This window comes from Chrysemys picta, chromosome 9 (genome assembly GCF_011386835.1).
Source record: "Chrysemys picta bellii isolate R12L10 chromosome 9, ASM1138683v2, whole genome shotgun sequence".
Classification (NCBI taxonomy): domain Eukaryota; kingdom Metazoa; phylum Chordata; order Testudines; family Emydidae; genus Chrysemys; species Chrysemys picta.
Window position 1 is genome coordinate 27,992,768 of NC_088799.1, and position 25,492 is coordinate 28,018,259.

Genomic DNA, 25,492 nt, shown 5'->3' on the forward strand with positions numbered 1-25,492 from the left:
CCCAAGTCCTGTTCCTCGGCTTGCCCCTGAGGGGGGTATGCCGATCTCGAGAGGTCCTCCGAGGAGCGAGACCCCGATCTCGATGGCCATGGCGGTGCCGAGAGCGTCGAGACGATTCCCGTGGGCTGCGGTGCCGCACGGTGCCGGTCTGGAGATGATCTATCTCCACGCGGTGCCGGCGATCGGTGCCGGGACCGCGACCGGTGCCGATGACCTCGTCTGTGCCGGGAGTCGGATCTGGACCTCGACGAGGACCTGGAGTATGCCCGGTACCGGGAGCGGCCTCTCGACGTCGAGCGGCGACCGTAGCGGTGCCGAGAACTACGTCTCGACGTTGATCGGTGCCGACGATCATAGCGGTGCCGAGACGTAGAGCGGTGCCGCGAAGAAGATCTTGGCCGCGAGTACGACCGGTGCCGAGGTGATATTCGGTGCCGGGACTGCGAGCGGCGTGGGGACCTGCTTCGGGACCTGGATCGGTGCCGAGGTTCCAGCCCTTGTGATGGAGGGCGCATCAAGGCAGGTTTCCCCTTCGACTGGACCGGGCGAGGCAACGGTGCCGGTGGTTGAGGCGGTGCCGGCTCCGTGAGAGCTATTAAGTCTCTCGCCGCCGCGAAGGTCTCTGGCGTCGACGGGAGGCACTGTATCACCGCCGGCCTCGGTGGAGACGCCGTCTGCACCGGACTCAACGGCCTCGGCGCCGGAGTCGACGGTGCTGGAGGCACCTGTTTCCGGTGCTCCACCGGCGTACGCGGCTCTACCCCCGGCACTGGGGGAGCCAGCGTCTTCGGCACGGAGGTCCCCGTCTTATGGGCTTTCTTATGCCCTGGGGATAATGACCGGCGCCGAGGCACTTGCTGTGCTTGCGGTGCTGACGAGGTCCGGTGCCGGGAAGGCTCATCTGACGCCACTCGCGTGGTCGTCATGGCCGGTGCCGCCGGGGCACTGCGCACCGAGGCGCTAGGTGCCGGGGCCTGACTTGTAGATGGAGCGTCCGGACTAAGTGCCGCCTCCATCAGGAGTTGCCGGAGCCGAAAGTCCCGCTCCTTCTTGGTCCTTGGTCTGAAGGCCTTACAGATCTTGCACTTATCTGTTTGATGGGACTCTCCCAGGCACTTCAGACAGGAATCGTGCGGGTCGCTCGTGGGCATAGGCTTAGCGCAGGAGGCGCACAGCTTGAAGCCGGGAGCGTTGGGCATGAGCCCGGCCCCGTGGCCGGGGGAGAAAGGGGGAGACGACCCCCTTAATCCCCTGAACTATTATAACAACTAGACAACTCTTAAAACTATTGAACTATTTAACTATAAACACTAGGACTATAACTATAACTGCGAATAACGAACTAAGCTAGGGAGAGTGGAGAACAGCTAAGCAGCGCTCCACAGTTCCAACGACCGTCAGGGGCGGTAAGAAGGAACTGAGGGGGCGCCGGGTCGGCTGGGGTATATATTCAGCGCCATGAAGGCGCCACTCTAGGGGGCTCCACAGCCGACCCGCCGGTGTTGCTAGGGTAAAAATCTTCCGACGATCGTGCACGCGGCGCGCACACACCTAATGGAATGGATATGAGCAAGCACTCGAAGAAGAACCCTTGTTTGTGTGTTATGTAGAGGGGTAAATTTAACACTTCCTTTTTCACTTTCACTATACTATTCATGATTTTCTAGACCTCTATCATATCTCCCCTTAGTCTCTTATGCAATCTGAACAGTCCCAGTATTTTTAATCTCTCCTCATATGGAAGCTGTTCCATACCCCAATCATTTTAGATGCACTTTTGTCACATTTTTCCAATTCTAATACATCTTTTTTGAGATGGGGCTACCCGCACTGTACACAGTATTCAAGGGATGGATATACTATGGGTTTATATAGTGGTATTATATTATCTATCCCTCTCCTACTGGTTCCTAACATTGTTAACCTTTTTGAATGCTGCCACACATTGAGCAGATGTTTTCAGAGAGCTATCCATAATGACTCCACAATCTCTTTCTTGAGTGGTAATAGCTAATTAAGATCCCATAATTTTGTATGTATAGTTGGGATTATGTTTTCCCAGTGTGCATTACTTCACACTTATCAATGTTGAATTTCATCTGCCATTTTGTCACCCAGTTTCCCAGTTTCGTGAGATCCCTTTGTAACTCTTCGCAGTCAGCTTTGGTCTTAACTATGATGAGTAATTTTGTATTGTTGGCACCTCACTGTTCATCCCCCCTTTCCAGATCCCAGTATGATCTGTGAGGGACCCAGCTATTCACCTCTCTCCATTGTGAAAACTGGCCCTATATTCCTACCCTTTGCTTCCTATCTTTTAACCAGTTACTGATCCATGAGAGGACCTTCCTCTTATTCCTGGCTGCCTACTTTACTTAAGAGCCTTTGGTGAGGGACCTTGTCAAAGGCTTGTTCTACTGCACTGAATAAAATAAATTATTGACCTTTTAATTTCTCAGTGTGCATTTAGTCATTTTGACTAACTTTTAGTGATTAACTCTATACAAAATAAATATTTTGGAATTAAATTTTTAACTGATCACATCCCCTGGCTTTCTAGGACCATTGGAGGGAAGGCAGCACACACTGCAGAAATATGGGTAATTATACCCACAGCACAGTTCACCTTATCCAGAGCCTCTAAAACAGTGGGCAACTTACATGCCCCAAATACTTCTGTTTCCAGACACATGACTAAATAAAACATCACATTGTCTTGTAGTCGCTGTCAATGCAGTGAGAGAAAACAGGAAGGGAACCATTGGGGTGTGCAGGAGCTGACAGTTAAAATTTAGGACATAAGAAATAACCCTAAGTTTAACACTGGCTTTAAAGTTACTCCTGAGGGAATTCTGTGCCAAAAAAATAAAAATTCTGAGCATAATGTTTTAAAATTCTGAAAAATTCTGCATATTTTTATGTCAATAAATAAATGTGGAGGCTCCAGCATGGCAGTAGGGAGCACAGGCCACAGGCTGCAAGGGGATGGGAGATTACCCTGCAGCCCTGCCCCCGGAACACAGACTGACACAGCGCAAGAGCCGGGCCTGCCCCAGAAACGCCCCAGGGCCCTGCCTCTCCCCTCCATGCGCACCAAGGGGACAAATTATCACAGCACACCCAGCCCTGGCCCCCAATCCAGGTGTGGGGCAAGCAGGCTCAGATGGCAAGATCCACGTGTGGAGGGGATTAGTGTGGGGGAGATCCGGGTGTGGGGTGGTTTCTGGTTGTGGGGGACTCAATGGGGAGGTCAGGGTGCTGAGGGAGTGGGGGTTGGTGGGGTGGAGGTCTGGGTGCAGCTGGTTGGGGCTCAGTGGGGTGGGGATCTGGGTGCAGGGGGGCTCATCTGGGTGGGGATCTGGGTGCAGGGGTGATGTAGGAGGGTGGGGGTTCAAGTGTGGGGCACAGCAGGAGATGGTCTGGATACAGGGGGATGGGCTTGGTAGGGGGGTCTGGATGCAGGGGTGAGGCTTAGCAGGGGATTCTGGTGCAAGGGTGAGGCTTGGTGGAGGCATCTAAGTACGAGGGGGTCTGGATGTACAGGGGTTGGGCAGATGGGAGGAGCAGTTCCCCGTACAGTGATCCCTCCTACTGTGGCTGAGGCGTGATGGGGCAGGAAGTGGAGGAGGGGGTGTGGCGCTTCCTGCATCTGGGGGTGGATCTCATCCGGCTTCATCCATTCCTTGCAGGGGAAGAGGAAGTTCTGTCTTCCCCGCCCAGCTGGTACTAGCAGCTGAGCTTGGCGCAGGGTAGGAGCCACGGGCCAGGGCACCCCAGCCACATCCCCAGCAGAGATTTACCTCTCTGGCAGCTGCTACAATCACCCAACACGATGCACCCATGCTCCTGGGGCGGGGCGTGTGACCACTCTTGTGGCTTCCCTTTGCTTCCCTGTCATTTTCTGCAGAGAAGCAAAGAAATCTGCAAAGGACATGAATTCTGCATGTGCGCAGTGGTGCATAATTCCCCCAGGAGTATGAGGTGTATAAAATACCATAATAAACTCCTAAAGCACAACAGTACATGTAGGGTCTGCTCCAGCTCCCATGGAAGCAAATGTCAAAACTCCCTCTAATTCAGTGGGAGCAGGATCAGGCCCAAGATGTCTGTTTTGTTAGAATGTGCTTTCATTTCAAATGGCACTATCCAGTTTAAGTAGTCTCAGAATTGGTTTTCAAAGCTATAAAAAAAATCCATTTGGTTATTAGTATTTATTTAAGACCAATGGAGTTGGATTATTTAGACAATCAAGATCCACTTGCCTTTCTTAAATTTATGTACAGGAAGCTTCTTAAGCTGATCTTTTCGAAGCCGATTCCTTCTTGCTCTATGTCTATCTTGCACAAATTTTGTGATCTGGAAAGAAGCAGACATAAATAAGATGATAGAAACATAAAAGACAGCAATATAACAATGAAATAGCCAGTTTTGTTTTGTGAGCAACCATTCTAAGTTAGCCAAAGATGAACTGTCCTCAGGATTGGGGTAACATACAACCATATTTGTCCTAGCTGGACTCAAGGGCAAAGAGGTATACATACAAACAGCAGTGAAGCAGGATAATTTTACACCAGTAAGATCTCTAGATGATCATGATACTAAAAGCTGAATATATATAACATTTATACAGAAAATAGTTTAATAGGAAATAATGGCAAACTCCTTGCTGTATCCTGTACAGCCCCACTGAAGCAGCACCCTGGCTTAAGTCAATGGGGTTGAAGGTGGTGTAGTCATGGCAGTATATGGCTCATTTGGCTTGACTTTGTTTTCATTTACAGTGGTTCTACACCAGTGTAACTCCACAGGCAGATTATTCCCTGCTTAGTAGGAATTTATTCGTAGCACCTAGCTTCAGTTTCCCTTTTTCTAACTTCAGGCTGTCTCCTATCTTGCTCCCTTTGATCACACAGAATAAATCCTTCTTATTTTTCTTACAGTCCCACAGATATTTTTAGTCTGTTACTATATCCTGACTTTGTATGATGAGATTATTTTCATGGCCAATTTTAGAAAGGAAATGATGAGACCGCCTTATCTACAATGGTGCTAAAAGACAAACTGAACAATCCAACTTGGAAGATGGCAGAGCTCACCATTTTGATAACTGTAACAATTATATAGCCAAAGCAGAAGAGACTGTGCAGCTAGCTACCTTATGGTACAATAAACACTGTTGAATATTAGTGTTATAAACAATGTTAACTTTCCTTGCCATCTGATAATCACTTAAGGAGTTGTTTTCACTTTCTGACTGTAGTAAGATGAGGCCCTGAAACATAAACCCTATCAGAGGCCCAGTATGAGGCCTGAGGCCTGAACTAAAGTAATGGTCAAGACTTTGCTAACATAAAGCAAAGTTAAGCTGTGAGCCAGAGGCAGGCCCTGCTCACAGAAGCTGGCAAGGAAAGGGCTGATGCTGCAAAAAGAGACATACCTAAAAGGTACTGGACACCAGATATCAGAACATTCGCATACTTGTACATTCCACACACAACAAGGAACAGGCTGACCCATCCCAATGACAGGGCCAAAAGAATAATATGATGAATAGAGTTGTTTTGTTCAAACCAACATGTACAAGGTGAGAGGCAGCACCTTGCTACGTAGAGGGGTTGTACCTTGCTGCGTAGAGGTAGCACCTCAATACGTCAGGAGTGATGTGTAACTTGTTTGTATCTGTGTATAAGAATGCATCCCTGAGTGGATATCTTTGTCCAGCCTAGGGGGCAGTGGAAAGTCCCACCACTGACTGAGCTGAGTCCATTGCCAAGGGGCACATAGTCGTCGTACATCCTCTAGAGTAAAGTCTAGAGGGAACTATTACTGTGCTTCATTTGACAATAAACCTGGCCGACGTGCCTTCGTACCTTACTAGAGTCTGTGGTCATTGGGGGTTCTCTTCGGATCTGCTGTGTCAGCTATCTGCGCAGAGCTAGGGCAGCACACAGAGGGAACACACGAACGCAGCCGATTGATATCAACAATGAACAAAGCAGAGCACCACACCGGGAGCGTCTGACAACACTGACCACTGCTATTCTTATAAAACTACCCCTTATCTCTTTTTTGTTTAATATAATGTAAGTATAAATGTAGGTATGAGTAATACAGACTAAATACACAATGTGTGTTATGAACATGCTATCTGATGACAGTTTAACTGAAATGTTGATATCAATGTAATTCCTCCCTGAGGAAAACAAACTTGCCATTTTTTGCTTTGCATTTATATTATATTTAGATGTTCCTGTTGTTTGGAGACTGAACTTCCAGGCATTTTTTTTCCAGGTGTGAATTGTTTAGTGGTAGGATTCTATGTTTGTATTTTATATAATTTAAAATAAAAAATAAAGAATAATAATGTAGCATGTATTAAATGTATAGGTGTATGATTTGATTATATTTTGCTAGCCATTTTTTTTTTTTTTTTTTTTTGGAATAGCAGAAAGGAATGGCCTAATGGGCCACTGGTAAAGATGCATTAGCCAGAATTTGTATTTGAAGCTGATTTTAAGGCAGTGACAGACTTCAGGGTTCCCATTATGTTATATAGGTAGAGCATTTTAAAATAAGTAAAAAAATGCAATGATTTTTTGCATTGCAATTTGATGTTTTTGTTGAAAGGTTTTGTGTAAATTAATTTTGTTTTGTGTGTGAACGAGGAATGTGTGTGTTAAAAAAGAAGTGTGAAGGCCATTACCAGACCGGGTATTTTAGGAAGGAATCAAGGACAAACACAAGGGTGCCAGGAGATTACAACATGCTCCTATTGAAATGTTACTTTTAACAACTTTAAAAATAAAACAGGCACCTATCAATGGGAACAAAATAGGTGTAATTAAAACCAGCCTCGGGTAACTCCCTAAAAAACTTAATAAAAAAACAAACAAACAAAAAAAAAAAAATTAAAAAAACAAGCACTCATTAAACAACAGCGTGATGGTGCAAAACTCATTGGTCCCAATGAAGGAAAATCACTATATAAACAGGGTGCTTGCCATGAAACTTTGGGTTCATCCTGCCAAGATTTCCCTGGAGCATCATAGCGCGACCGACAGAACCTAGCTCCTCCCTACCTGCAATAAACCTAGCTGACCACTAGATTGATCCGGACTCTGGACTGGTAACTATAACATTGACTGGCGGGACTTTGTGTGTGTGTGATTGAATGCATATGCTAATTGTTGTTTTTCCAATAAATGCGACTTATTGCCTTTTCCCCTGAAAAAGATCCTGTGTGCTTCTTATAAGCATAACAACTGCAGTTAATCATCTGGGATTTAGATGCTAGACAGCCTCTTATTTATTTCCTATTTAAAACCTGAGCGTCATGGGAAGAAGTGTTGGAGGACCAATTCCAACAAATCTTTAGGGAGAGCATGTCTGGTTTCTGTTTAGGGTTCAGTCCAGTGGCTGAAGCGAAGGTCTGATTGGATATCTGAGTAACCTCTCATTCATGACTACAGAGAAAAAGGAACAGGACACAGGTCAAATGTATTTCTGCCCTCAACTTGTTAGCAGTGTAGGACAAGTTTATAGCCACACACTGCACTGAGGTGTAAAAATCCAAGGTGGTATTTTACTTGCAATTCAGAGTAGGAGATGCCCTGGAGATGAATGTATTTAAATAATCTGTATCAGAGGGGTAGCTGTGTTAGTCTGAACCTGTAAAAAGCAACAGAGGGTCCTGTGGCACCTTTAAGACTAACAGAAGTATTGGAGCATAAGCTTTCGTGGGTGAATGCCCACTTCATCAGACACAAGTAATGGAAATTTCCAGAGGCAGGTATAAATCAGTATGGAGATAACGAGGTTAGTTCAATCAGGGAGGGTGAGGTGCTCTGCTAGCAGTTGAGGTGTGAACACCAAGGGAGGAGAAACTGCTTCTGTAGTTGGATAGCCATTCACAGTCTTTGTTTAATCCTGATCTGATGGTGTCAAATTTGCAAATGAACGGGAGCTCAGCAGTTTCTCTTTGGAGTCTGGTCCTGAAGTTTTTTTGCTGTAAGATGGCTACCTTTACATCTGCTATTGTGTGGCCAGGGAGGTTGAAGTGTTCTCCTACAGGTTTTTGTGTATTGCCATTCCTGATATCTGACTTGTGTCCATTTATCCTCTTGCGTAGTGACTGTCCAGTTTGGCCAATGTACATAGCAGAAGGGCATTGCTGGCACACGATGGCATATATAACATTGGTGGACGTGCAGATGAATGAGCCGGTGATGTTGTAGCTGATCTGGTTAGGTCCTGTGATGGTGTTGCTGGTGTAGATATGTGGGCAGAGTTGGCATCGAGGTTTGTTGCATGGATTGGTTCCTGAGTTAGAGTTGTTATGGTGCAATGCGTGGTTGCTGGTGAGAATATGCTTATGGTTGGCGGGTTGTCTGTGGGCGAGGACTGGCCTGCCTCCCAAAGTCTGTGAAAGTGAGAGATCATTGTCCAGGATGGGTTGTAGATCACTGATGATGCATTGGAGAGGCTTAAGCTGAGGACTGTAGTTGATGGCCAGTGGAGTTCTGTTGGTGACATTGATGACATCTTCATCATCTGGAGCCATGGGAAGGAGACCCTGGAAGAATTCCACCACAATTTCAACAGCTTCCACCCCACCATCAACCTCAGCATGGACCAATCTACACGGGAGGTCCACTTCCTAGACACTACAGTACAAATAAGCGGTGGCCACATTAACACCACCCTACACCGAAAACCCACCGACTGCTACGCTTACCTTCATGCCTCCAGCTTCCACCCCGGACACACCACACGATCCATCGTCTACAGCCAAGCGCTGAGGTACAACCGCATCTACTCCAACCCCTCAGACAGAGACCAACACCTACAAGATCTTCACCAAGCATTCTCAAAACTACGATACCCACACGGAAATAAGGAAACAAATCAACAGAGCCAGACGTGTACCCAGAAGCCGCCTGCTACAAGACAAGCCCAAAAAGAAACCAACAGAACTCCATTGGCCATCACCTACAGTCCTCAGCTTAAACCTCTCCAACGCATCATCAGTGATCTACAACCCATCCTGGACAATGATCTCTCACTTTCACAGACTTTGGGAGGCAGGCCAGTCCTCGCCCACAGACAACCCGCCAACCTTAAGCATATTCTCACCAGCAACCACGCACCGCACCATAACAACTCTAACTCAGGAACCAATCCATGCAACAAACCTCGATGCCAACTCTGCCCACATATCTACACCAGCAACACCATCACAGGACCTAACCAGATCAGCTACAACATCACCGGCTCATTCACCTGCACGTCCACCAATGTTATATATGCCATCGTGTGCCAGCAATGCCCTTCTGCATGTACATTGGCCAAACTGGATAGTCACTACGCAAGAGGATAAATGGACACAAGTCAGATATCAGGAATGGCAATACACAAAAACCTGTAGGAGAACACTTCAACCTCCCTGGCCACACAATAGCAGATGTAAAGGTAGCCATCTTACAGCAAAAAAACTTCAGGACCAGACTCCAAAGAGAAACTGCTGAGCTCCCGTTCATTTGCAAATTTGACACCATCAGATCAGGATTAAACAAAGACTGTGAATGGCTATCCAACTACAGAAGCAGTTTCTCCTCCCTTGGTGTTCACACCTCAACTGCTAGCAGAACACCTCACCCTCCCTGATTGAACTAACCTCGTTATCTCCATATTGATTTATACCTGCCTCTGGAAATTTCCATTACTTGCGTCTGATGAAGTGGGCATTCACCCACGAAAGCTTATGCGCCAATAATTCTGTTAGTCTTAAAGGTGCCACAGGACCCTCTGTTACTTTTTAAATAATCTGTGATGGCTCTATCATTGTAATATCTATCCTGGTATCTTTAGATTATGTTGGTTTAGACAACTGGTCCCCTGGGAACAATGTACTGTAGCAGTGGCCTTTTGGGTCAGCTCAGCTGCTGTTGGTTTTTTGTTTTCCCTTGCTCTAGGAAGATACAATTGAGGGAAATGGAAGAAGTGCAATTCTAAGGAGAAATGTCCTGGTCAATTCAATTGTGGATGGCCTGACCTGATGTAATACATTTATATCATGAAAGGATTACCTTTCACCTTAGGGCTTGTCTACACTGGTAATTTACAGCGCTGCAACTTTCTTGCTCAGGGGCGTGAAAAAACATCCCCCTGAGTGCAGCAAGTTTCAGCGCTGTAAAGCGCCAGTGTAGACAGTGCACCAGCGCTGGGAGCCACCCCCTCGTGGAGGTGGGCTGTGCCGCGACCACACAAGCCACATTAAAGCACTGCCAGTGTAGCTAGCCCTTAGAAACAGTTTTTTGTTTTTGTTTTGTTTTCTTCTATAAGTGGAATAAAGCTGAAGTGCTGGCAACTGTTACATTTTTACCATTCACAGTCAATCTAAAAGAACTTTTAGCAAAATGAATTGGTGTAAACACAAAATTAACCATTATACATTTTAAAATTCTGCTTGTAAACATTTATCCAACAGGCTGCAGTTGTATCTTACACTGTTGATTTATGAGGCTCAGAATGGTTCTGATATTCCTGCCCTTCATTCGAAATGTTATACAGAAAAATCTGGCTTAAGCAGTTACACAATGGATAAAAAATAATTGCCTAGTGGAAGTGTGCTTTATAAAATTTAAAGTCAAACAGAATTGTACTAAATTGCCCTTGTATGGCTGTATGTTCAGTGAATATATGGTGAATCTTGCCCTTTGCACTGTTTGTAATAGGTACCTTCTTGTCTTAAATGTCCTTTTTGTAAAGAATCTCAAAAAATTTTACAATTTAAGTACAAGTAAACAAAATGAGGGCTTGCAATTCTTCAGCACACAATCTGACCCAGTATTCATCTGTCAGCATCCCACAGTTCACCTGGAAATATTTATATCGCTCTCTTTATATTTATAGTTCCATATGAAAAATTAAAGTTAACATCATAAGGAGATTAATGGAAGCACAGGAGTCCAGACCTCTAAGAGCCATTGTTTCAGGCTATCTGCAGACAAAGAAAGTAGTTTATATTTGGTTCACATAAATTTACATGACTTTTAACATCAAGGAAGAGTTTACAGACCTACCCTTCTCCCCTGCTTTTTCCCAATATATGAGCAAGGGACTCACCGGATGTAGTCACAGTGCCTCAGCTGTGCCTCACCAAGTGGGTGGCTTGCTCCCCAAAATTAATCCCGCCAACCCTTCAGCCTTGCACAGACAGTTGGTCCCAAAATCAGGGCTTTCATTTCAGCAAGAGTCAGTTAGGCACCACCACAGTGCTGCTATCCCATTCAATTGTTACAAAACTGTGCTAATTCACAGCATTGGCCTTTTCTACATTGACATCTATAGGTCCTACGCTTAAAGGGCATACCTAAAAAAGACAAATTGTTCAACTTGTATGGATGGCCTTTGCTTGGATATTCTGCTGCTATCCCAACAAAATTCCACATATATTTCCTGTAATGCGGTTAATGTCATTTGTAATGCAGAAACCTGTCTTTTCTATTGTCAGGGTAATAGCTGCAATTCTAAGGAGATGTGGCCTTTTGATGAGTTCAATCTAGTTTCTGTTATATCAGTCTTGTTCCTTGCAGATCTACATAAATCAGTCTATAAAGAAGCTAATTTCTTGCTCTGAAGAAGACTCCCCTGAAGTTCACAAGGAAGCTTTAGAGCTATTCTAACACCAAGATGGAGTATGAGAAGCTAAACTGGTGGCAAAAGTCTACAAAAAGGCATGAAGAAGCACCTTTTAAAGAAAGAATCTCTACTGATGAGGCATCCATGATGGAAACCTGGGGTGAAATTCTCATTCTAATGAAATCAAGCTCATAATCTATCTTCTCTAGAGACCATGCATTATTTTATATATTTTTCTCATAACCACTTATTCATCTCCTTTGAAAAGATTAGCATTATTTACCTTACAATCTTTCTTCATATGAGGGTTTTTCCATGCCCTCTAATCTGTCTTTTCTGAGATGGGGTGACCAGTATTGCACACAGTATTCTAGATGATATGTAAATCTAGTACCACTGATTTACATAATAGTATTACAATAGTTTCTGTATTGTTCTCCATCTCATTCCTTATGCACTCTAACATCTTGGTTGCTTTTTTGAATTTCAGCTTCACACTGAGCAGGTGAACAGAAGTGCTGGAGTTGTAGCTGGAGCACTGAGAATTTAAGAGAAAAGGCTGTTCATGGAGCATTCTCCATGAGGGCCATCATCCATGGAATTTATTAACCCCTTGGCTTGAAGTGTCTGAATCTGATGACCTTCAGGACACACTGCACTATCCATTTACCCATGCTCCTGGGGAAGAAGGACATAATAAGGGCTGGTGTTTGTGGGTAAGACAAGGTATTGTTTGGGTTTGAGGTAATCTCTGGTTGGTTATTTTTTTCTTCTTTGGATTTGGGAAGAGGAAAAGTATCTGGTTTTAATCTTTTATGTCACTGACGTTTTAATGATGCCAAAGTCGCTTTTAAAATTATAATTTAATTTGAATTTATAATTCAAAATAACTAAAATAACCATCAATGTAACATGAGTCATCACTGAAAGAGTTGTAAACATGCACCATACTGCATTTGATGTGGAAGCTGCTTCTTATGGAAAAGGAGAATTATGAATGACCAGAGACTCTGATCAGTGAATAGTTAGGGAGCGAGTCTCTAAGTTACTCACCCAGTTGAAGGGCATGTCTACACTACAAAATTCCCAACCTAACTGACACTGGTGTATAGCCACTGCAGTAATTTCCTCCTTGAATCGGCAGTGCACACCCTCACCAGGAGCGCTTGCGCCGATTGAACCGTTAATGTGGGCATTGTGGCATAGCTTCTGAAAGGGGGTAACAGTCGATGTAAGCAACGCAGTGTCTACACTCACACTGCGTCAACCTAACTACATTGACTATACCCCTCTCATGGAAGTGGAGTTAAGTTGGTGTAGCGGGCGAGTTACATCATCAGGAGCGAAATTTTAGTGCAGACACTTACATAGTTAGGTTGACATAAGATGCCTTGCATTTACCTAACTCTGTAGTGCAGACCAGGGTGAAGATTCCTGCTGAGAACTGGATTAAAAAGTTCAAATTCAAATCATAAGTAGCTTCCATCCCAGTTCTTTGGGAGGAGCAGTGATGTGCTTGAGTGGTACACTTGAGGTATGTCTACACTGCAGAGGGGAACGATCCTCCCAGCCTGGATAGACAGACTTGTGTTAGTGGGGCTCTTGCTAACACACTAAAAATAGCAGGGTGGACATTAGGGCTTGGATTGCAGCTCAGGTCTCAAGCCTGGGGGAGTGCAGGGGCTTGAGAGCAGTCTGAGCTGCAATGGCCACACTGATGTATGCCAGCTCAAGCCCCACAAGTGCAAGTCTGTCTGTTCAGGAGCTCCCAGCTGCAGTGTAGACATACCCTTAGGCGCTCTCAGCAGCCCCTTGTTAAAATTTTTTAGCCAAACTGACAAGAAGCTTGAGACGGTTTCCCTGCTTCTAATGGAGTTCACCCTCCCTCTCTTTATACTACTAAATCATCCCTGCCACAGATGGCCTACCCCTGGGGCTCATGAATGTTTCTGAAGAGCAATTCTTTTGTTTTTGCAGTGTACTATGGTTGCACCAGATGTCAGGTATTTTCCAAAAGTTTTCACAGGGAAGGCTATCCCCCCCTCACCCTCTCCAGCTGTTCTAACAAGGTCTTTACCCCAAGCCCAAGGTTGAACACTCTGCTAGACTATTAATCAACTCAGGATATTTTTCAGGATCAAAATAAAAATGTTCCCAGCATGAGGCACTTAGTATGCTTGGCAACTGGAGTTGTTTGTTCTGGTTAGATACGACAATGATAGGCACATCAGAGAGAGGGAGGAAAGTATTTTATTTAAATGCATTGTCTCCCCAGTCCCTCTAGGGCAGGGATCGGCAACCTTTGGCACACAGCCCGTCAGGGAAATCTGCCGGTGGGCTGGGACAGTTTGTTTACCTGCAGCATCCGCAGGTTCGGATCGCAGCTCCCACTGGCCGCGATTCACCATTCCAGGCCAATGGGGGCGCTGGCCTGGAACGGCGAACCGCGGCCAGTGGGAGCTACGATCGGCCGAACCTGTGGACGCTGTAGGTAAACAAACCGTCCTGGCCCACAGGTGGATTTCCCTGATGGGCCGTGTGCCAAAGGTTGCCGATCCCTGCTCCGGGGTGACCAGATAGCAAGTGTGAGAAATCGGGATTATTTTTTCGGCGGAGGGCGTAGTTGCGTATATAAGACAAAGCCCCTAATATCAGGACAGTCCCAATAACATCTGGTCACCCTAAGTCCCTCTAATGTCCTATCTGTAACGCATATACACCGTTGGGAGACAAGGTCTATCACAAGGTTAAGGGGAAATATTTTTGTACAAGCTCCTTATTAAAACATTTGCAGCACATTATTGGTCTCCAGTCAGGAGGAATTCAGTGGTGATCTTCCCTGTGCAACTGGGTCCTTGGATGACACTAAACTTAGTATACTTGCTGGCTGCTGCAGCTCCTATCATTCACTGAGCCAGAACAATCCTTTAAGGAGAGCTAGCATTGAAAAGGAATTCCTTTTGTGGGGCAGTTGCTATGGCTTTGATTCCCTTTAAACAAAACAGATTGATGACTGACAAATAAAGAAAAGTAGTACTGTGGTACAGAGGGTGCTTTGAATTCTTACCATGAACTTAATGACACAAGTTTTGAAGGTGAGTACAATCTGTTTGCATACTACCTGAAACTTTGTTTATTTGTTTCTTTAAATAAGATACAGGGCCATACTCGTTTCAATTGGCCACAGTCCTGTAATTTTTTGTTTTGTTTTGTTGAAGGAAAAAGATTAAAGAGCAACACCTACCATAAATATGACAATGAGTATAAGGCAGATTCCCACTATAATTAGGAATGGAATTAAGTAATACTCCAAAGGAAGACTGAACTCTGGGATTAACACAATATGGCCACTGTGGGGGAAAGAAAAACAATTTTAAAATGAATTAAACTTTAACAAACAGTGAAGCTTACAACAGAAATTCAAAAAGGTAAAGTCATCAACAGAAAAATTAGCATCTTCGGGCACATAAAAGGAGTATCTATAACAGGGGTAGGCAACCTATGGCACGCGTGCCAAAGGCGGCACGCGAGCTGATTTTCAGTGGCACTCACACTGCCCGGGTCCTGGCCACCGTCCGGGGGGCTCTGCATTTTAATTTAATTTTAAATGAAGCTTCTTAAACATTTTAAAAACCTTATTTACTTTACATACAACAATAGTTTAGTTATATATTATAGACTTATAGAAAGAGACCTTCTAAAAACGTTAAAATGTATTACTGGCATGTGAAACCTTAAATTAGAGTGAATAAATGAAGACTCGGCACACCACTTCTGAAAGGTTGCCGACCCCTGATCTATAACATGAAAATATTCAGCCACTTTTTTTTAAAAGGTCAACACACAGTCAGTGTAATACTAATGAAATAAATAGGTAAAACTGCAATCATTAGAATCCGTATACTTATCATGGTGAAGTCCTGGCCCCAATTAAGTCAATTGGAATTTTGCCATTGATTTAAATGGAGCCAGGGTTTTACCCCTAATGTGCATTCAATTCACCACAAAGACGTTCAGCTGAAAATAGACTGTGTATACCCGTTTTAGAATTAGTCAGTTTTAAATGGTCATTGTTTCCTCGTTAGTTAACAAAGTAGAACCTTGCTAATTTGCATGAATAACTGGAAGACCTATGCAGTCTTGTAACTGTGTCAGGCCCAGGATACTAGACAAAGTGGATGGCGGTAGTATCTTTTATTGAACCAACTTCTATTGGCTGTTGAATTTACACAGAGCTTTTCTTCAGGTCTGGGGAATTTACTCCGGGCCTTAAGGTAAGGATTTTCTGAACCTGAAGGCTGCTCCTTTCCTGTGAATGTCTTAAAGGAGGGTGGGTGCGGGGAGATATATATTTTGTTTGTATTTTGGTTTTCCCTTTGTTGGATCCTTTACAATCATCAATATAACTGTTTACTATCCTGGGGTATATTTTGCTGGCATTTACAATTGTGTGACCTTACTGGAGACAATGAGACTGCACAGCTAAAACTGATTGCAGAATTTGGCTCACAAAGTCTCAGATACTGGTGATGAGCAGGAAAGAACTCAGCCTGACGTTCATATCCTATGCTGAGTTTTCAGAAATGGCAAGTAGGAAAAATCTTTTCATATGTGGATACTTGATGCAGAAATAATGGAGGGATAACAAACACAGAACCCCAAGTGCAATTTTTAGTTCCTTTTCAAAGTTTTATCATGTTTAAGTGACTCACCTAAGTTGTACAACAAAAACCAGATACCATATAACTCACTCTCATATACCAGTCACTGGACTATGCTGCCTTCCAAGCTACTGAAAACTTGCCTAGTGTTGTGGAAAGGTTTGTGAACCTTAGTAAACTTGCCAAACTTAGCTCAAATTTTAGAGGCAAGCTTTGTATGTGTTCATTACAGCTGCATTAATTCAAAATTTTTTCTGTAGTATAACTGCAAAAATACATAAGTATAAGAGAGAACCTATATTTCAGCATGATTTCATATATTCCATCAATATTCAGTGACTTGTTTCCCTTCCTATGAATGCCTTGAAATAACATAGAGCCATAAAACAATATCTGATGTGAAACAGTTAGCAGCATGGCTCATGTGCCATTCAATCAGACTGTAACAGGACTCAACTGCAGAGTAATTTCCATAGTCTCTACAGTTCACATATAGAATTACTTTCATGCTGCTTCATTTTTATTTTTGTGAGTTGCAGCCTCCAAGAACTGACAAAGCCAATATCTTAATTTATGTTGCTATTCCATTTGCCCTGACACTACCACCCCTACGTCTGTGGCACCTTTCCCTGTATCCTGGAGAGTAGAATAGACTGTTTCCTCCGAGTTCAGTACTAATGTAGCTACAATAGCTAGAAGGGCTTAGCTAGACTAGGGTAGTTAGCATTCTACAAACCCGTATGTCACCTGCACTCCCACAGTCTATCAAGCAGAGTCCTGAGCTTAGGTCCTTACAAAGTTGAGTCTCTCATGCCAGCAGGACATGCTGCTGCTGTGAAACCAGGAGGAAGAATTTTGTTTAGACTTCTGTTTTTGTAGCAACTATCCAACTGAGTGACTAAAATTCAGTTCACACCTATTTCTCTTAGGACAGCCTTGAAAAATGTTGCTTGTTCAGAGCAAATAATACTACTGGATAGGCATGTAACTGTTTAAATTTTCAATCATCATGGTGAAGTGTGGGATTTTGGGCTTGGACTGGTGAATTTTAATTAGTTGTATAAGATTTATATTAGGCTAATATTGGAAGATGTTTGGGGTTGGTATCTGTTTACCTCTATATGATCTAAAAGGTATTTTATTGCTATTGTATTATATAAATTATATAATGCACCAATGGTTTGATTCAAAGCCCACTAAAGTCAATGAAGTCTTTCCAATGCCTTCAGTGGACACTGAATCAGGTATTCTGTTCCTGAGACAGACACAGTAAAACTTAAATAAATCAGTACAAATGGGCCTTGCCCAAGTTTTTAAAAACATCTGTTAACAATGGACCATAAGCTGCAAGTCTTTCAATTGATAGACGAAAAGGGGTGAAAAATGGGGACCTGGGGGGGGGGGGGGGGGGGAGAAGTGGAGCCAGCCTACCATCAGTATGAATAAGTGAGCATTTTTATCATAAATGTGTAACTTTATCAGTGATTACACCATTTTTTAATTATAGTAAATACATTAAAGTTTGACAAACACATGAGTTTTGTTTTGAGTAAACATGCTGAATGTGAAACTTAGATGATGCTTCCCCTAAGGTAACTTCTAATGTGCAATATCCTTTAAGAATGTGAAAGTGGCCACAAATATCTTATGAGTCTCAAGAAGCTTGCCAAAGTAGTGCTCAGGCTGCCAGGCTCAATAAATAGTATTCAGTAAGTATTCTTCAAGAGAACTTAAAAACTTAAGAGCAAATACATTTTTGCTGCAGCCTGCCATAATAACTGTGGCCTAAAGTAAAGAGCTACTGAAAAGTCTGATTTTGTTTTTTATTTTTGCAATTTCAGATTCTTAGACTGACCACTCTGCCAGAGCATCTATTTATTTAAAAATAATTGCACACAATCTCATAGGGATCAAGCATCTTACAGTCAATGTTGAAAGTATAGAGGGTGAAATCCTGGCCCCAGTGAAGTCAATGGCAAGCCATCCATTGACTTCAGTTTGGCCAGGATTTCATCCAGAAAAAAATTCTTGATCTTCAGTAAAGGTTAAACAGAGGTGATAACAGTTCAAGGACTGATGTTACTGCATATTAGGTTACATATTTAAAAAGGTAAATAATTACTTACCCCTTTTCATAAGTGAATTCATCTTTCAGTGAATTAGCTGATGTCTCACCAATAAAGACAGATGGAATATCAATTTTCTTTAAAACTTCAACTGTTCATAAAAAGAACAAAAGACTAGCACTGACTTACATAACTCAGGCTCTATGGGCACACCAATAATTAAGACTATCTCATGATGTCTTTGTGGCTCTTTAAAGACAATCAGTGTGTGGAGACCTCTTCTAAGAGAGATTTAGTATACAATATGCTATTAACATATTCTGTTAACTAAAGTGTCCATCTACAAAATGATATCCTGTGCTACTAGTAGTGGTATCTTAGAGTTGCTGTTTGTGCAAACATCAACTGATAATTCTTCAAAAATATTCAAGATAACAAGAAATCCTTTGGTAAATTACAGTTTAACCAAAGCATCACTAATTATAGTCAGACTGCAGCTGGTACAAATTGGCATAGTTTCATTGACTTCAAGGAGCTACACTGACTTATACCAGCTGAGGATCTGGTCCTATATGTTCCACATTTTCCTATAAATGAAGGAGTGGAGATGACTTTAGGCTGGAAAAAGTCCAAAAGTAGAAAGGAGGGAATGAGCAAGCCCAACCTCACTACTCACAAGAAATCCAATTGAAGGAAAGCAACATTTCCGCCCCTCCTCCCCCCGATCACAGAATGCAATCACAAAAACTTGCAACATTTTTCTTGACCTCAGGTGAGGAACTCTCAGTATTAAGAAAAACAAGTGAAAGAGAGGAAACAAAAATATAGATGCTCTACTACAGTGCTTCTCAAAGCCAGTCCACCGCTTGTTGAGGGAAAGCCCCTGGTGGTCCGGGCCGGTTTGTTTACCTGCCGCGTCCACTGGTTCGGCCAATCGCGGCTCCCACTGGCCGTCTGAGGGCTGCGGAAAGCGGCGCGGGCCAAGGGATGTGCTGGCCGCCCTTCCCGCAGCCACCATTGGCCTGGAGCGGCGAACCGCGGCCAGTGGGAGCCGCGATCAGCCGAACCTGCGGACGCGGCAGGTAAACAAACTGGCCCGGTCCGCCAGGGGCCTTCCCTGAACAAGCAGCGGCCCGACTTTGAGAAGCACTGATCAACTAACCTACACTGGTTCATTTCAACAGTGCTTCATCTTATTTCAAAAAATATATAAATATTGGTCTTGAGTAATACTATAGTATAAGGTTTCCACAGGCAGGTTTTAACTGGATAACTTTAGGTTACCATATTCAAACATTTAAAAGGACACTCCACGGGGCCCCGGCCCCGCCCCCGCCCCAACCCTTCTCCGCCCCCATTCCAACCCCTTCCCCAAAGTCCCTGCCCCAACTCTGCCCCCTCCTCTGAGCACCCTGCATTCCCTCTCCTCCCTTCCGCTCTGATCTTGGTTGGGGGTTGCTAAGTGCTTCCCTGCTCCCCACTTGCCCCGCAGCCCCTATGCCCTTGCCTGCCCTGCTCCTCCTCACCCTGCAGCCTCTGCACCCCCCCGCCCCTGCAGCCTCTGTGCCCCCTGCTCCCCACTCACCCTGCAGCCTCTGCACCCCCCCTGCAGCCTCTGTGCCCCCTGCTCCCCACTCGCCCTGCAGCCTCTGTGCCCCCTGCTCCCCACTAGCCCTGCAGCCTCTGCACCCCCCTGCAGCCTCTGCACCCCCCCCTGCTGCCTGCCCTGCTCCCCCCGCTCACCCAGCAGAGGGAGAAATGCAGGCTCCACGTGGAATTAAACACAGCCCCCCGCTGCTCTGTGGGGGAGGAGGGAGCGGGGGAGGGGGAGGGACTCTGGCTGCTAGAGGCCTTAGTGGCTGCGAACGGGTTTCAATCAGGCCAGGCGTCCAATCAGCCGCGCCGCCCAAGGGGAAGGGGGAAATCCCGGACATTTCTACTTGATTAGAAATCCCCCCCCGGACGACCATTTAATGCTGAAAAAGCCGGACATGTCCGGGGAAACCCGGACGGATGGTAACCCTAGATAACTTTCTTGCACCCTTTGAGGTGTCACTGGTGCATCTGAAATAGAAATAGCTTTTTAGAGCTCTACTAACTCAAGAAATCCATACAATACATTTTGTGCTACTCTATGGTCCATCTCAATGTGTCTTACACACAGGAGGAACAACTTACCAAGTGGGTTCAATTCCACTGAATTCAACGGAGTGGCAACTGTTTAAGTCAATAGTGAATTTGGCCCTGTGAGAAAGGGACGTACTAGTCCCTACTTGACAGATGGAGACACAAAAGTGTAGAAAAGTTAGGGCAGAGGTGGGCAAACTTTTTGGCCCAAGGGCCACATCTGGGTGGGGAAATTGCATGCAGGGCCATGAATTTAGGGCTGTGGCAGAGGGTTGTTGTGTGGGAGGGGGTGCGGTGTGCAGGAAGGGGCTCAGGGCAGGGGGTTGGGGTGCAGGAGGCAGTATGTGAGGGGGCTCAGGGAAGGGGTTTGGGGTGCAGGAGGGGGCTCAGGGCAGGAAGTTAGGAGGCAGGAGGAGGTGCAGAGTGCAGCAGGAGGGTTGGGGTGCAGGAGGGGTGCGGCAACGGGCTCAGGGCAGGGGTTGGGGTGCAGGAGGAGTGTGGAGTGTACAAGAGGGCTCAGGGCAGGGGGTTGGGGTGTGGGAAGGGTGCATCAGGGGGCTCAGGGCAGGGAGTTAGGATGCAGGAGGGGGTGCTGAATGCAGCAGGGGGGTTGGGGTGCAGGCGGGGTGCGGCAGGGGGCTCAGGGCAGGGGTTGGGGCACAGGAGGGGTGTGGAGTGTATAAGAGGGCTCAGGGCAGGGGGTTGGGGTGCAGGGTGCAAGAGGGGTTCGGGGTGCGGGCTTTGGCCCGGCGCCGCTTACTTGGAGCAGCTCTGGAGTGGCAGTGGCGCGCAGTGGGGCTAAGACAGGCTCCCTGCCTGCCCTGGCCCCACGCCATGCCGCTCCCGGAAGCGGCTAGCACCACGTCCCTGCTGCCCCTGGGGGAGTGTGGGCAGAGGGCTCTGCAGGTACCTCCCCTGCAGGTACCTCCCCCGACGCTCCCATTGGCTGTGGTTCCTCATTCCCGGCCAATGGGAGCTGCAGGGGATGGTGCCTGGAGGCGAGGGCAGTGCAAGGAGCCTTCTGCCCTCCCTCCCCCAGGGGCCACAGGGACATGGTGCCGGCCGCTTCCAGCAGCGACGCGGGGCCCACAGCACCATGGGAGTGGCAATCCCGCTGGCAAGATCCAAAGCCCTGATGGGCCGCATCTGGCCTGCAGGCCGTAGTTTGCCCACCCCTGGGTTAGGGTCTAAATTTTCAAAAGCAGACTCTAATTTTGGATCCTTAGTTTGACACTTCAGGCCTGAAGTGTCAGAGGTGACTCCCAGTCCTGTGCCATAACTATAACTACAGGCTGCTGCCCAAGCAACTATATAAAGGTACATATTAAAAGAGAGGTGCAAAATGTAGAGCAGTTAACAAGACAGGCTCCATTTATGTATTAACTAAAGCTGTGTGAAATGTCTGGGTTTGCTTCCCAGGACTCCTGGGGAACATCTTACTTGGTTTCAGTTCATGTGGCATCTGTGACTTTAAGTTTCAAGGTTGAATGAATCCAAAGTTCCAGTGAAATTTGGTTGACATCAAAGTGTTCAGGTTTCCCAAAGAAACTATGTGGAACCATACTTTTCTGAGTGCAATGCAAAAAATGTATAATGGCCCGTGGTCACTTGAAACTGTTTCAAAGGTTTCTTGCAAACCTCTCTTGCATTTTGAGTTTATAGCTAAACTTGAAACCAAGCAAGAATCACATGCTTGGGGATTTCACTGAGAACACTTCATGCAGCTTTCCCACAATATAGTGTTTTGTCTGTTGAAAGTGAATTTCTCAGTTCACTGAAAGGTGTCTCTTTATCTGGAAATAGTGTTTGTTCACAGTTATGTTCCTGTTCAGTACTCAATCAGTTGAAGAAAAGTGAAGAAAAAGGATCAAAATATCACAGAAAACTAACAGCACTAAAGAGAGAACCAATATTTGGAATCTATCTGAAATATGCAATAGTAGAAATTGAATATTTTTTCTTGGCAACAGTGGGATTATGTGGCAGTGTGCTACTGTAAAGATAAAGAACATTTTAAATCCTCAACAGTAAATCACATGAACACTTTCTCATTAAACACTGAAATACATACCACAAGAGGAAACTGACATTTCAGCCACCTTGCAAATATGTTCTCAACTTACTACTTAATGAACGTATCATATCAAAACAGCAAACACTAGAATTGTACCTCTTGTATGCTATGTTCTGGGAATACCTTCATTTATTCCAGTGAAAAACTGTATGTACATGTGTAATCCTTTGGTGGTTATTTAGGTGAACAGACAGCTGTGCACAGAACAGTGAGCATGAAAAGACTCCCTACCCAAAAATTACAATATGTTTTGGATCCTCATCCCATGGAGCAGCAGTAACTATTTATTGCTGTATTCCTACTTCAGTAATAACAAAAGAGAACTGACATCATCCCAGCTGTTTATTGGGCCAATCATATTCTTCTTGCTCATAAATTTTAACCACTTGACTTCCATGGAAAAGCTGAACCAAAATTTTAACAAGGAGAATAGACAGAACAATGCTTGCACAGAACACAAACACCATAATGGTGCAAATACCATATATATATATACATACTATAAAGCATGCACATACGTGCACACAGCAGCTTCTAACATCTTAAATACATTAAAACAAGGGGGAACTCCTGATTATAATAAATTGAAGTTAATACCATATACTATAGTGGGTGAAATAACTTTCAAATAGTAGAGAAGTGATACCTGTACTTACTGTCGTTGGATCCCATGCCAATTAGGTCATCAGAATCAACATTGTGAACTATAGCTGCCTTGTATCCAGCTCTCTGTGCATTTAAAACCTGTAAGTCATATACAGTACTTGTTATATTAATATATCAATCTTCTACAATAAAACAAGATACTGATTTACAACATTCTAGGAGTGCAAATGACTCCACTTTCATTTAGAAATAAGGAATTATTCTTTCAAACAACCACATATTCCTAAAATAGGATGCTACTGTACTCTTTCTAAGAAGGTATAAAAATCAGTTCTGTACAGGCAGGTTTCATGTTTACATAATTAGTCCTAAAATCTTCAACTTTAAGATAAAAAGTCTTTGTCACATCTGAAAATCAAGAGAGTAACTTATTTTGATTAATCAGTACTTATCTTTAACATTACATGTAAGTCATAATCTTTGCCTTTAGATCATGCTTGGATGTCTAACTTGTCAGTTCACAATATCACTAATGTGTTATCACAGTAGTGCAGAATTATGAATATGGACCAGATCCTAAGGTGCAATGCAAAGCAGCTGCATTGCGGCATATTCTGGCCTTGAATTCAGCTTAGCTAGACATGACTAGATCACCATGGTGCATGATATTCTTCCATTGTACAGAGCTGACATAGCAAGTCCTGCATCCTCCCTGTTGCCAGTGTAAGGGGTATAGTCATATAGACTGGAAATGGCTGAGCCATTACAAACATTGAATCTATCTCCCCTTGTAAGTATTCTCACACTTCTTATCAAACTGTCTGTACTGGGCTATCTTGATTATCACTTCAAAAGTTTTTTTCTCTTACTTAATTGGCCTCTCAGAGTTAGTAAGACAACTCCCACCTTTTCATGCTCTCTGTATGTGTATATATATCTCCTCAATATATGTTCCATTTTATGCATCCGAAGAAGTGGGCTGTAGCCCACGAAAGCTTATGCTCAAATAAATTTGTTAGTCTCTAAGGTGCCACAAGTACTCCTGTTCTTTTTGCGGATACAGACTAACATGGCTGCTACTCTGAAACCAGTCATGGCATTGTACCTCTGGCTATCCTATGCTTCACTGATATGTGGCTGCTAAAGGGCCCCTGGGGTCTGTAAACTGCCCTAAACTATGCCAAAAGATCATCCAGAGACTGCAAAGGCTATTTTTACACCCCTGTGTAGAATTGCACAGTGAACTCCTTGGCTGTAATTGAATGATCTGAGCCCATATTTATAAAAATATTTTAGACTGTCAGATCACTTGGGTTGGATAAGCATCAGAGGCCCTTTACTTTATCCCCCATTCAAGGTGACAGTGTTGTACATTTATCTCTGGGTAATGTCATTTATACATTTATCTCTGGGTAATGTCATCTGCAAGCACATATTAAACTGCCATCTTTATGCTGATACCTCAGATCTACCTCCCTACTCCAGACCTGTTGTCTCCTGCCCAAAGTAAAATCTTGGCCAGTCTCTGACACTTTCTTGTGAATATCTAGCCACCAGCTGACATTGTAAACAAGAAGCAGTCAGCAGTATCTCCTGTCAATGTAAACAAACTTGTTTGTTATAGTGATTGGCAGAATAAGAAGTAGGACTGAGTGGACTTGTAGGCTTTAAAGTGTTACATTGTTTTATCTTTGAATGCAGTTTTTTTACATAATTCTACATTTGTAAGTTCAACTTTCATGATAGATTGCACTATAATACTTGTATGAGGTGAATTACAAACATTTGCACTGTAAAAACAAAATATTTTTAATCAAAAATAAATATAAAGTAAGCACTATACACTTTGTATTCTGTGGTGTAATTGAAATTAATATATTTGAAAATGTATTTAATATCCAAAAATATTTAAAATGGTATTCTATTGTTTAACCACACACTTAATCTTTTAAATGGCTTGACAGCCTAAATATAATACATATAGTACTTGGAGCCAAAATTATTTTCTTCCTTCCTTCACTTTCTGTTTTCCTGCCCAATGAAAAGCAGCCCCTATTTGGCTACCAAGGGAGCAGTAGTTTCCCTTGGGTTGCCAGAGTGGTGATAACTGCTCCCTAAGCTGCCATTGTGAAGCAATAACTTCATTCAGTCATGACAGCAGCAATCTACTAGGGATGAGCAGCTTCTCGTTTGGTAGGATTTGATAATTCCGTGGTGTGAATTTGATCTCTTGCATTATCATTGTTTATTGCATGGGTTCCAGTGTGTTCCATGCATCATCCTAACTCAGTATGGGCTTACTAAAAGTACTTTGATCC

General features: G+C 44.2%; 1 protein-coding gene across 2 annotated transcripts in view; it reads right to left on the bottom strand.

Moving 5' to 3' along the window:
* The window catches only part of RNF13 (ring finger protein 13), a 135,722-nt gene that overhangs the window by 27,703 nt on the left and 82,527 nt on the right, over positions 1–25,492 (bottom strand). For both annotated transcript variants that reach the window (XM_042853660.2, XM_005308214.4), the window contains exons 5-8: positions 23,225–23,312; positions 18,428–18,518; positions 14,885–14,990; positions 4,263–4,356 (exon numbers count right to left, since the gene is read on the bottom strand). In XM_042853660.2, coding sequence (XP_042709594.1) covers positions 4,263–4,356; positions 14,885–14,990; positions 18,428–18,518; positions 23,225–23,312 — 379 coding nt within the window. The remainder of the gene's footprint in view (positions 1–4,262; positions 4,357–14,884; positions 14,991–18,427; positions 18,519–23,224; positions 23,313–25,492) is intronic.